The sequence below is a fragment of the Pan troglodytes genome, chromosome 13 (genome assembly GCF_028858775.2).
Source record: "Pan troglodytes isolate AG18354 chromosome 13, NHGRI_mPanTro3-v2.0_pri, whole genome shotgun sequence".
Classification (NCBI taxonomy): Eukaryota; Metazoa; Chordata; class Mammalia; order Primates; family Hominidae; genus Pan; species Pan troglodytes.
In genome coordinates, this window is record NC_072411.2 from 132,496,112 (window position 1) to 132,508,547 (window position 12,436).

The 12,436-nt window shown below is 42.9% G+C and overlaps 1 protein-coding gene across 50 annotated transcripts in view; it reads left to right on the forward strand.

The window, feature by feature from the left end:
- SP140 (SP140 nuclear body protein) overlaps positions 1-12,436 on the forward strand; it is a 189,072-nt gene that overhangs the window by 123,204 nt on the left and 53,432 nt on the right. For 18 of the 50 annotated variants that reach the window (XM_054679506.2, XM_016950644.4, XM_016950647.4 and 15 more), the window contains 5 exons: positions 656-805; positions 1,625-1,708; positions 3,721-3,801; positions 6,051-6,152; positions 8,182-8,262. In XM_054679506.2, the coding sequence (XP_054535481.1) occupies positions 656-805; positions 1,625-1,708; positions 3,721-3,801; positions 6,051-6,152; positions 8,182-8,262 (498 nt within the window). The remainder of the gene's footprint in view (positions 1-655; positions 806-1,624; positions 1,709-3,720; positions 3,802-6,050; positions 6,153-8,181; positions 8,263-12,436) is intronic. The other 32 variants (XM_016950646.4, XM_054679505.2, XM_063791707.1 and 29 more) reach the window with 5 other exon arrangements.

Below are 12,436 nucleotides of genomic sequence, written 5' to 3' on the forward strand. Positions count from 1 at the left end.
AAGACACCTCCAAGAGTACATACCATCTTTCCTGACACAGATCTGACTCCTCTCCCAGTGTTCCCTATCTCAGGATGAAACACTATTACTCCATTCTTGAAGCAGAAACCTAGGAGCCACTCATGACTCTCCCCACCTCCCTCAACTTAAACACCCCATCAACCATCCAGTAGACTTTTAGTGAGTTCTACATATCTCACCTGTCCATTTCCTTCCACCCCAACACAACAACTCTGGTAAGATCTCTCTCTTGGACTGGAGCAACAGCCTCTAGACTCACATCTTTCCTCTGATCTTGTACCTCTCACATCCATTCTTTCCAACTCAAACAACTCTTTCAAAAATTGAAGTTGGCTTATCTTACATTTCTACTTTAAATCAATAACTACTTGGGGTCATAAGGATTAAATCTATTTTTTCCCCCAGGGCTCCAGCTTCATGTCTGCCTCTCCTGCAATTACTTCAAGGTTTATATACAAATTTTCTAGTCATTGTCATTTTCTGATGACTCTTTCTCATCTGAGCTTTCCTAAAGGCTTAGCCCTGTGCTTGGAAAAGTCATCTTGTTTCACCACAATCTCCGTCATGCTCACTAATCTAGTGAAATCATATGGAAATTACATACACTCTCAGAGATGCCTTTTTTGATCCCTAGTTCTAGAAAGCAACGGGATGACAGATGCGGCAAGGACATACAGCACAGCGCCAGGGGAGAAACAGGGAGAGGAGGAAGGCAGGAACAGTCCCAGAAAAAGAAACCAAGACAAGGAGAAGTACCAAGAGAGTCCAGAGGGAAGAGACAAAGGTAGGAACAGAAGAAGCAGAGACATGTGTCAAGGGTGAAAATGAGAGTGCCAACATGGGGTGGGAGACCAGGTGGGCAAGGTTTCTGACAGTCTCTATCAGATTACTGGATTGCACAAGAGCTCCTTTTACCCTCACAAAATCTTTAACATCGATATGCAAACAGCTATATGTCTATCTTACAGACTGAGAAATAAAGCACAGAAATGCAAGCAGGATATTATCACAAAGGCAAAGTAGAAAAGGAAGAGTGGGCCCCAGTGTCCTGGATGTGTCACTGGGTGATGGTTGTGCAAGGCCAGCTGGGGGTTCAGGGCCGGGTCACAGGGTCAGAATAGAAAGAAGCCCAAGGAGTTCTGCAGGTTCCCAGAGGAGTGGACCAGGGATCAATGTAAGGCTTTAAGGAAAAAAAATGCTAATGGGAGGGAAGGGAAATCATGGAAACACAGCATGGAAATAGAGCCTGCCCTTTGGAATAGGAGAGGGATCTAGAATAAGAGCTAAAGAAATAATAGAAAAGGGATATGGTATCACTGAAAAAGAAAAAAGACATAGAAACAGGAGACAAGAGAAGCCAGTTGGAGAGAAGACCAGACAATCCAAGTGCTGCCCAGCTAGGAGGGAACTATGTGGAGGCAGAACTGTGAGGAGCACACTGAGAATTACAGAGAAGGAGAAAGAGGAGCTGCAACAAGGTGGAGAAAAGGCGGAACAAGACAGGGGTGGCTCTCAGCATTTGCCCATCTTGGATGGCATGAACACACTGAGGCCTGTGTCCAAGTCACCCTCTGTGGTCTGTCAATTTCTTGTTTATCTGCAGAGACCTTTGATCTAAAAACTCCCCAAGTCACTAATGAAGGAGAACCAGAGAATGGGCTCTGTCTACTACCAGGTGAAGGAGAAGGTAATTATGATTTAAGTTTTTAAATATTTGAGTACGTCTTTGTTTTCTAGTTGGCATGGAAAAAAAGTTTCCCTTTCTCCCATCCTACCCTTCCCTTCTTCACATTCGCATACATACAGATGGAATTATGTCAATTTTCTGTTGTGCCTTTTTGAAAACTGTGAGAGAGACAAAGGATCAAGGTGAGCTGAGCCCCTGAGTGGGGACCATATTTCTGCATGGGGAACGTAGGGAGAACGAATATACCAGAGGTAGGCTGGGGCGCCAGAGAAGTGCGTGGGTGATGTTATTAAACACACATTAAACCTAAATAACAGCAGATTATGGCAACTGACGCAGGGGAGAATGTTTTCAGCCTACTTCCAGAAGGATCTGGAGCACAGACATGTTTTGTGAAAGACCGAAGGCTTGCAACTGAGGAAAGTCATGCAGGAGACCCTCGGGATGGTGCTGACAAGGGAAGGACCTGTGGTGCTATAGCCCTTGCGAGAACAGAAGATCTTTTCCAACCTGGAAGAAGATAACTTTGAGAATGAGGAAAATATATAAAATAAGGGACATTTTACCAGCATCTAGGAGCATAAGATAAAACCCAAAGAAACAGAAAAGGAGAAAGTAGAAGACACATAGAAAGGTGATAACCTCAAGGAGAAAAATTAGAGAAAATTGTACAAATGGTAGCAAATACAATAACAACAGCAATATGGGAAGGAAGCACAGAAGAAATTATGCAGAGAAAGAAACAGATCAAAATAATTAAAGAACCCATAAAGAGTGAAAACTGTTGTCCAAGGAAAGGAGCAGGTCGAGGGCCTATGGAGCTGAAGTCAGTCACTAGATAGAAGCAGCTCCCAGCAAAGGGCACCTCTATCAATAGTGAGTTTTCCAATCCAGGTCCCCCTAGGTAGAGAGTGGCACGGAAGCATACTCAGAGAGTAAGAGTACTCTTTCCCCAGTCTCATCTGCTCAGGTAGTGGAATGATTCTCATGTACATGTCTGCGATGCAGACCTGCTTTCCAAGCTCTTCCATCCATGTGCCTGAAGATATTTATCCCAGGACCCTGCCCGTTGCAATGTCTTTCAGGAACTACACACATCCAAAAGGGAAACCAACACCTCCTCCGAACCTAGAAACTCCCCTTTCTTCAGGGTTTACTCTGTCAGTAAAGGGATGAATATCCTGTTTGCTCTTCTACTCATCAGACTCTTTTTCTCTGCTTTAGCACAATTGTTCTCTGCTTTAGCACAATTGGCAATTGCAAGATGTCAATCAGATCATTTTATTTTCCCCTTAGACACGGTGATCTTTGTTGCACAGGATTAGATGAGTTATCCTTCCTGTGGATTTCTGTGGCTTCCACCCTTCATGGGGCCCCAGCCCATATCATCTGTCTCATCTCTACTAATGGCATCAATTGTTTCAGGAGCTGCAATGATCTGATCTTTCTTTTATATGTGGGCCCTTGAGCCACATTTCCCCTGTACTCTGTGTTGTTGCCTTGGCCCACTCTGCTCCTGATCCCTTTCCTTACCTGGTTCATTTCCACCATCCCAGGGATGCCTTTCCTGATGCCCAGTATGAGAAAGGGGGTGACAAGGAAATAAATGAGATGGGGAAAGCCAATAAAAAGCAGAGTCAGGGGTGCAAGAGAAAAAGGCAGGAGCAGAGAATGGAGCAGAAACACATGGAAACAAAGAGAAGCACCTGGAGCCACTGGCAGCAGGAAAGCAGGGCAAAGGCAGAAGAAATGTGCATAGGAAAGGGGGAGGGGGAGAAAGAGAGAGAATTAGGAGTCCAGGCAGCAAGTGAGCTGATGGATGGTTCTCAGCCTTGGTGACAGCAACTGGAGTGCATCCACTTACAGGCCAGGTGAACCCACCTACAGAACCCACCTACAGGCCAGGAGGGCCTGGGTGACAGACAGCCCCACCTAGGAGATACTTCAGCTTCCCACGTCTTCACTAAGTTTTCTCTTCATAATTTCTTGAGGGATTTCTTTTCTTTCTGCAGAGGGCAGTGATGACTGTTCAGAAATGTGTGATGGAGAAGAGCCCCAGGAAGCCTCTAGCTCCCTAGCAAGATGTGGGTCAGGTAAAGAAGGGGAGGATTTCTGGCCCTGGGCTGCAGAGTGTCAGGAGGTTGAATTTGGAGCTTGTGTTTCCTGATTGTCTTTCCTCCAAGTATACTTCACAGTGAAAGAATGCAATTAAATCTGAGATTTTTCACATTTTCTATACATGGATATTTGAGAAATGCAGGGAGGAATCTTGATATAGAAGTCTGTGTTTAACGGAATGGGTTTTATTGTTTGAACATATGTGTTTAGATAATCACGTGGTAGTTGGATTATGTCAAGGCAAGGCAATGTGTTCTCTCCTTCATATTCTCATGCCTATTAATACTGAAGCATTAAAATATTTTACTGAATAAGATCTCCTGATACCCTCACAAAACCTTAAGATGGGGGCAGACAAACTGGGTAATCCTATTTTACAGATGAAGAAATAAAGGTCAGAATATGCTAGGAGGAAAAAATGCTCTGTGCCTTTATTTTTCTTCACTATCAATAGTATTACTTGAATTTAAAATTCTATTCTCACTCACTTTTTCTATGGGAATGAAAAAGCTTATCATCCCTCTGCTGGTAGATACTTTTTATCATTTTATTACAAACTTGACAAAGCCTTCAAAGAAATGGTATCCTACCCTCTAATTGACAGAATTCAGATGAACTCTTTATGAGACTAAATGCTATTTTTGACCAATACTCTTCATTATGTTATTGGATCATGCAGTATGTTTTTAGAGGACTCTGATAAGTGTTACATTTTTACCCTCAGAAACCTCAAGATTTAGGCAGGGAAAGTGCTGTTATTGTTGTTTTGAGGAGCCAGAAACACAGACGTACATGTGACACCGGTGTTTGTTAAGACCCAAGAAGGATGGAAATGCGGAGACCAGTGTCCTGGATGACTCCTTACAGGCTTTCAGTTCTGTGAGGCGGGCATGGGTTAGGGTGGGGTCCCATAGACTGAGTCCAATGTGGATGCCCAAAGGGTTTTTAGGAATCTGAGAGACTCTACCTGGGTTTAATGGAAAGAGACTTTTATTAACAAGTAAAGCAAGCTTAAGGAGAGGAGTGGAAAAATTATTGAGAGTTAGAAAGTATGTAAATATAATCCGTGATACGAGATAGGAGATATCCAGAAAAATAGAGCCAGGAAAGATAAACAGAGATAGAATGTGCGTAGTAGATGTAGCATATCACTGAAGGAGAAAGAGACAGATATTCAGGGAGAGATGTTTGGAAGAGAAAGTCCACAGAGCCAAAGAGGACAGTTGCCTTCATAGAGTAGCACTCTATGAAGGTGTATGAAGATATAAGTGTATACCTTCATGTGCCTTAATAGGCATAGAGTGGGGCAAGGACATAAAGCACAGGACCAGGGATGCAAGAGGGAAATGAGGGAGGCAGGAGCAGTCCCAGAAAAAGAAACCAAGACAAGGAGAAGTACCAAGAGAGTCCAGCGGCAAGAGACAGAGGTAGAAACAGAAGAAGCAGAGACATGTGTCAAGCGTGAAAATGAGAGTGCCAACATGGGGTGGGAGACCAGGTGGGCAAGGTTTCTGACAGTCTCTATCAGATTACTGGGTTGCACAAGAGCTCCTTTTACCCTCACAAAATCTTAAACATCTGTATGCAAACAGCTAAACGTCTATTTTACACTGAGAAATAAAGCACAGAAATGCAAGCAGGATATTATCGCAAAGGCAAAGTAGAAAAGGAAGAGTGGGCCCCAGTGTCCTGGATGTGTCACTGGGTGATAGTTGTGCAAAGTCAGCTGGGGGTTCAGGGCCAGGTCACAGGGTCAGAATAGAAAGAAGCCCAATGAGTTCTGCAGGTTCCCTGAGGAGTGAACCAGGGATCAATGTAAGGCTTTAAGGAAAAGAAAAATGCTACCGGGAGGGAAGGGAGATCATGGAAACACAGCATGGAAATAGAGCCTGCTCTATGGGATAGGATGGATCTAGAATAAGAGCTAAAGAAATAATAGAAAAGAGATACAATATCACTAAAAAAGAAAAAAGACATAGAAACAGGAGGCAGGAGAGGCCAGTTTGAGAGAAGATCAGACAATCCAAGTGCTGCTCAGCTAGGAGGGAACTATGTGGAGGCAGAACTGAGGAGGACACTGAGAATTAGAGAGAAGGAGAAAGAGGAGATGTAACAAGATGGAGAAAAGGCGGAACAAGACAGGGGTGGCTCTTAGCATTTTCCCATCTTGGATGGCATGAATGCACTGAGGTCTGTGTCCAAGTCACCCTCTGTGGTCTGTCAGTTTCTTGTTTCTCTGCAGAGACCTTTGATCTAAAGACTCCCCAAGTCACTAATGAAGGAGAACCAGAGAAGAAGCTCGGTCTACTACCAGGTGAAGGAGAAGGTAATTATGATGTACATTTTTAGGTATTTGAGTACATCTTTGTTTTCTAGTTGGCATGGGAAAAAAGCTTCCCTTTCTCCCATCCTACCGTTCTCTTCTTCACATTCGCATACATACAGATGGAATTATGTCAATTTTCTGTTGGGCTTTTTTGTAAATTGTGAGAGACAAAGGATCAAGCTAAGGTGAGCCCCTGAGTGGAGACCATATCCCTGCATGGAGCATGTAGGGAGACAGAATATGCTAGAGGTAGGCTGGGGGCACCAGAGAAGAAGTTCCTGGGTGATGTTATTAAAAACACATGAAACCGAAATATCAGCAGGTTATGGTAATCGAGGCAGGGAGATTGTTTTCAGCCTACTTTCAGAAGTATCAGGAACACAGACGTAAGTTTTGTGAATGATTGAATGCTTGCAATTGAGAAAAGTCATGTGGAAGACCCTTGGGATGGAGCTGACAAGCAAAGCGTATGCAGTTTTACAGCCCCTGCGTAAACGGAAGAACTTTTCCAACCTGGGAGAAGAGAACTTTGAGAGTGAGGAAAATATATAAAATCATGGACATTTTACAGGCATCTAAGAGGTTAAGGTAAAACCCAAAGAAACAGAGACAGAAAAGGAGAAAGTGAAAGACAAAGTAGAAAGAGGATAATCTCGATAAGAAATAAGAGGCAGAGAGAAAAGTTAAGAGAAAATTATACAAATGGAGGCAAATACAAATGACAACAATGTTGGAAGGAAGCACAGATTAAACTATGCAGAGAAAGAGATCAAAATAATTAAAGTACCCATGAAGAGTGCAAACTATGTCGGAGGAAAGGAGCGGGTTGAGGGCCTGTAGAGCTGAAGTCAGAGTTACTAGACAGCAGCAGCATCCAGCAAACGGCACCTCTGTCAATAGTGAGTTTTCTGATTAAGGTCCTTCTAGGTAGAGAGTGACACAGAAGCATACTCAGAGGGTAAGAATTCTCTCCCCGCAGCCTCATCTGCTCAGGTAGTGGAATCATTGTCAAGCATTTAATATCTGTCTGTTAGGCAGGCCTCCCTTCCAAGCTCTTCCATCTGTGTGCCTGAAGACTTTTATCTTGGGACCTTCTTTATTGCAATGTCTTTCAGGAACTGAACACTTCACAGTGGAAACCAGCACCTCCCCTGAACTTAGAAACTCCTCTTTCTCCAGGGTTTGCTGTCTCAGTAAAGGGATGAATGTCCTGTTTGCTCTTCTACTCATCAGACTCATTTTTTCTGCTTTAGCACAATTGTTATTTGCAAGATATCAATCAGATCATCTTCCTTTCCCCTTAGATGTGGTGATCTTTGTTGCACAGGATTAGAAGAGTTATCCTTCCTATGGATTTCTGTGGCTTCCACCCTTCATGGGGCCCCAGCCCATATCATCTGTCTCATCTCTACTAATGGCATCAATCATTTCAGGAGCTGCAATGATCTGATCTTTCTTTTATATGTGGGCCCTTGAGCCACATTTCCCCTGTACTCAGTGTTGTTGCCTTGGCCCACTCTGCTCCTGATCCCCTTCCTTATATGGTTCATTTCCACTATCCCAGGAATGCCTTTCCTGATACCCAGTATGAAAAAGGGGGTGACAAGGAAATAAACAAGATGGGGAAAGCTAGTAAAGAGCAGAGTCAAGGGTGCAAGAGAAAAGGATAGAAACAGAGAAGGGGGGCAGAAATGCATGGAAACAAAGAGAAGCACCTGGAGCCACTGGCAGCAGGAAAGCAGGGCAGAGGCCTGAGTCTAATGTGGAAAGGGGGAGGGGGAGAAGGAGAGAGAATTAGGAGTCCAGGCAGCAAGTGAGCTGATGGATGGTTCTCAGCCTTGGTGGCAGCAACTGGAGTGTGTCCACCTACAGGCCGGGTGAACCCACCGGGCAGACCAGGAGGACCTGGGTGGGGGACAGCCCTACCTGGGAGATACTTCAGCTTTCCACATCTTCACTAAGTTTTCTCTTCATGATTTTTTGTTGGTTGTATACTGAGACCTCTGAGGGATTTCCTTCCTTTCTGCAGAGGGCAGTGATGACTGTTCGGAAATGTGTGATGGAGAAGAGCCCCAGGAAGCCTCTAGCTCCCTAGCAAGACGTGGGTCAGGTAAGGAAGGGGGCGATTTCTGGCCCTGGGCTACAGAGTGTCAGGAGGTTGAATTTGGAGCTCGTGTTTCCTGATTGACTTTCCTCTGCATATACCTCACAGTGAAAGGATCTAATTAATCCTGAGATTTTTCACATTTTCTGTACATGAATCTTTTGGGAAATGCAGGGAGGAATCTTTATACAGAAGTCCATGTTTAACAGAATGGGATTTATTGTTTGAACATATGTGTTCAGACAGTCAAGTGGTAGTCAAAATATGCCAAGGCAAGGCAATGTGTTCCCTCCTTTATATTCTCATGCCTTTCAATACTACAGTATTAAAATATTTTACCAAATAAGATCTCCTGATACCCTCACAAAACCTTAAGATGGGGGCAGGCAAACTGAGTAATCCTATTTTATAGGTGAAGAAATAAAGGTCAGAAATATGGTAGGAAGAAGCAATGCTCTTTTGCCTTTATTTTTTCTAGCTATCAATACTATTATTTGAATTCATATAAAATTTCTATTCTCAGGAACAATTTTACACTGTTGGTGGGACTGTAAACTAGTTCAACCATTGTGGAAGTCAGTGTGGCGATTCCTCAGGGATCTAGAACTAGAAATACCATTTGACCCAGCCATCCCATTACTGGGTATATACCCAAAGGATTATAAATCATGCTGCTATAAAGACACATGCACACGTATGTTTATTGCGGCACTATTCACAATAGCAAAGACTTGGAACCAACCCAAATGTCCAACAATGATAGACTGGATTAAGAAAATGTGGCACATATACACCATGGAATACTATGCAGCCATAAAAAATGATGAGTTCATGTCCTTTGTAGGGACATGGATGAAGCTGGAAACCATCATTCTCAGCAAACTATCACAAGGACAAAAAACCAAACACTGCATGTTCTCACTCATAGGTGGGAATTGAACAATGAGAACACTTGGACACAGGAAGGGGGATATCACACACCAGGGCCTATTGTGGGGTGGGGGAGTGGGGAGGGATAGCATTAGGAGATATACCTAATGTAAATGATGAGTTAATGGGTGCAGCTCACCAACACAGCACATGTATACATATGTAACAAACTTGCACGTTGTGCACATGTACCCTAAAACTTAAAGTATAATAAAAAAAATTTCTATTCTCACTCCCTCTATGGAAATAAAAAAGGGTATCATTCCTCTGCTGGTAGATACTTTTTTATGATTTTTTCACAAACTTGACAAAGCCTTCAGTGTAATGGTATTCTACCATCTAATTGGCAGAACTTAGATCAACTATTTATGAGACTAAATGGTATTTTTGACCAGTACTTTCCATTATGTCATTGGATCATGCAGTGGTTTTTCAGAGTACTCTGATAGGTGTTATAATTTTACTCACAAAAACCTCAAGACTTAGATAGGGAAGGTGCTGTTATTGCTGTTTTAAGGAGCCAGAAACACAGAAGTGCATGTGTCACGGGTGTTTGATAAGACCCAAGAAAAAAGAAAGAGCAGAGACCAGTGTCCTGGATGACTCCTTACAGGCTTTCAGTTCTATCAGGTGGGCATGGGTTGGGGTGGGGTCCCATAGTCTAAGTCCAATGTGGATGCCCAAAGGGTTTTTAGGAATCCAAGAGACTCTACCAGGGTTCAATGGAAAGAGACTTTTATCTAACAAATAAAGAAAGATTAGGGAGAGATAAGGAAACATTATCAAGAGTTGGAAAATACTTGAATGTAATCTATGATACGAGATAGGAGATATCCAGAAAAATAGAGCCAGAAAAGAGAAACAGAGAGGCAACATGAAAAGTATATGTAGCACATCACTGAAGGAGGAAGAGACAGTAAGGGAAAGGAGATGTTAAGAAGAGAAAGTCCAGAAAGCCGAAAAGAACCATAGATGCCGTCATAGAGTAATAAAAAGATATCACTAGTAGAAGGGGCTATCACTTAGGCTGGGTGCGGTGGGTCACCCCTGTAATCCCAGCAATTTGGGAGGCCAAGGCAGGTGGATCACTTGAGGTCAGGAGTTCAAGGCCAGCCAGGCCAACATGGTAAAACCCCATCTCTACTAAAAATACAAAAATTAGCTGGTTGTGGTCAAGCACACCTGTAGTCCCAGCTACTCGGGAGGCTGAAACAAGAGAGTTGCTTGAACCCGGGATGTGGAGGTTGCAGTCAGCTGAGATCACATCACTGCACTCCAGCCTGGTGACAGAGCAAGATTCCATCTCAGAAGAAAAAAAGAAAAAATAAGGGGCCACCACTTAATATCAAACAAAAGGCTGAATTTATTGTTCAATTAAGGGATAGTTGTGCTTGTGGGTCAGTTTCTCTGAACAGAGAACGTTTGTGGAAGTGTGGATCTCGGTGACTGGCGGCCTTCAGAAGTGAGATTTGTTAGTGGTTAGCTGACCTTTAGTGAAAGCAGGGTCACTGGAGTGTGGCTGTTACTGACTGTCTGACTTTCAGAAGCATGGGGAAGTCAATGGTTGGCTGGCTTTCAGAGGCCTGTGTACTGGCCAGAAGCTATTGTTGATTAATTGGGATGATTCTGGTTGTTATTGACCATATGGCCAAACAATAATGAGTTTTCCTAGAAGTGTAGCAACTTTCAATTATCAGTTTCCCCTTTAGGAAATCTCTCATCTAAAGCTGCAGGAGGCACCATCAAGTATTTTCCCCATCCAAGGTGTCTTTTCTGGAAGAACCCTGGAAACAAAATCCTAGGATTCCCCTTCACTGAGTAGGAGTTATAGAGTTGCTAGACTGAGAGTGTTATTCTTGCAAAGGATGACATAAGAAAAAGTAATGATGTTTTACAATACATTAACGGAATGGCACACAACTGTTGAAAGTTTTTAATTAGCAACAGAATTGTGCTGCTTGCAATACTATCCTATTTATTCCCTTTTGCTCCAAGAATACTCACCAGCCACCCTTGTGGCTGCAGCGTTTATCCCAAGTAAATTTGCCATGAAATATCTTGCTTTTATTATTATTTTCACACCACTCTAATATATTGACTTTGGAAACAAAAGACATTCTTCTAATTATAGCATTCTGGTTTTAGTAGTGGTATTTCCATTTACAAAATACAGTAATTGTTGATCACTGAAAATGTCAAATCCTGGAAAACGTGGCTTTCCCACATGTGCTATTAACATTGTTACTGAACAATTGTTGGCTGAAGATTCATTTGATGAATCATATATTTTTAAAATAGATGATTCTGATATGGTTCTGTTTAGAAATAACTCCAAGAACAGTTTATATATTTTATTTTCACATTGAAAATCAATCATGTTTGCTTCAGCCTCAAAGAATGTGTTTACGTAAAGTTAAATGAGTGCAGCAAGCTGCACTTTTTTTTTTTCTAAACGGGAACAGAGTTAAAGTTGATCCAAGTACAAAATCTCCAGAACCATGGACTAATGCAGTCACCTGCAATTGCTTTGAGGCAACTAGGATGAGATGTGGCTACTAGCAATGGCTCTTTGATGTCTGTCACGTTTTGAAGTGATACCCCTAGAGCATGGCCTGTTTGTTTATTTATTTATTTATTTATTTTTATTTTTCCGTAAGTTATTGGGGTACAGGTTGTATCTGGTTACATGGGTAAGTTCTTTAGTGGTGATTTGTGAGATTTTGGTGCACCCATCACCTGAGCAGTATACGCTGCACCATATTTGTAGTCTTCTATCCCTCGCACCCCTCCCACTCTTCCCTCCAAGTCCCCAAAGTCCATTGCATCATTCTTACACCTTTGCGTCCTCATAGCTTAGCTCCCACATATCAGTGAGAACATACAATGTTTGGTTTTCCTTTCCTGAGTTACTTCACTTAGGATGATAGTCTCCAAGCCGGGCACGGTGGCTCACGCCTGTAGTCCCAGCACTTTGGGAGGCTGAGATGGATGGATCACCTGAGGTCAGGAGTTTGAGACCAACCTGGCCAACATGGCAAAACCCCGCCTCCGCTAAAAAAAAAAAATACAAAAATTAGTCAGGCATGGTAGTGTGTGCCTGTAATCCCAGCTACTAGCAGGGGCTGAGGCAGGAGAATTGCTTGAACCCAGGAGGTGGAGGTGGTAATGAGCTGAGATCACACCACTGCACTCCAGCCTGGGTGACAGAACGAGACTCCATCCCAAAAAAAAAATAGTCTCCAATCTCATC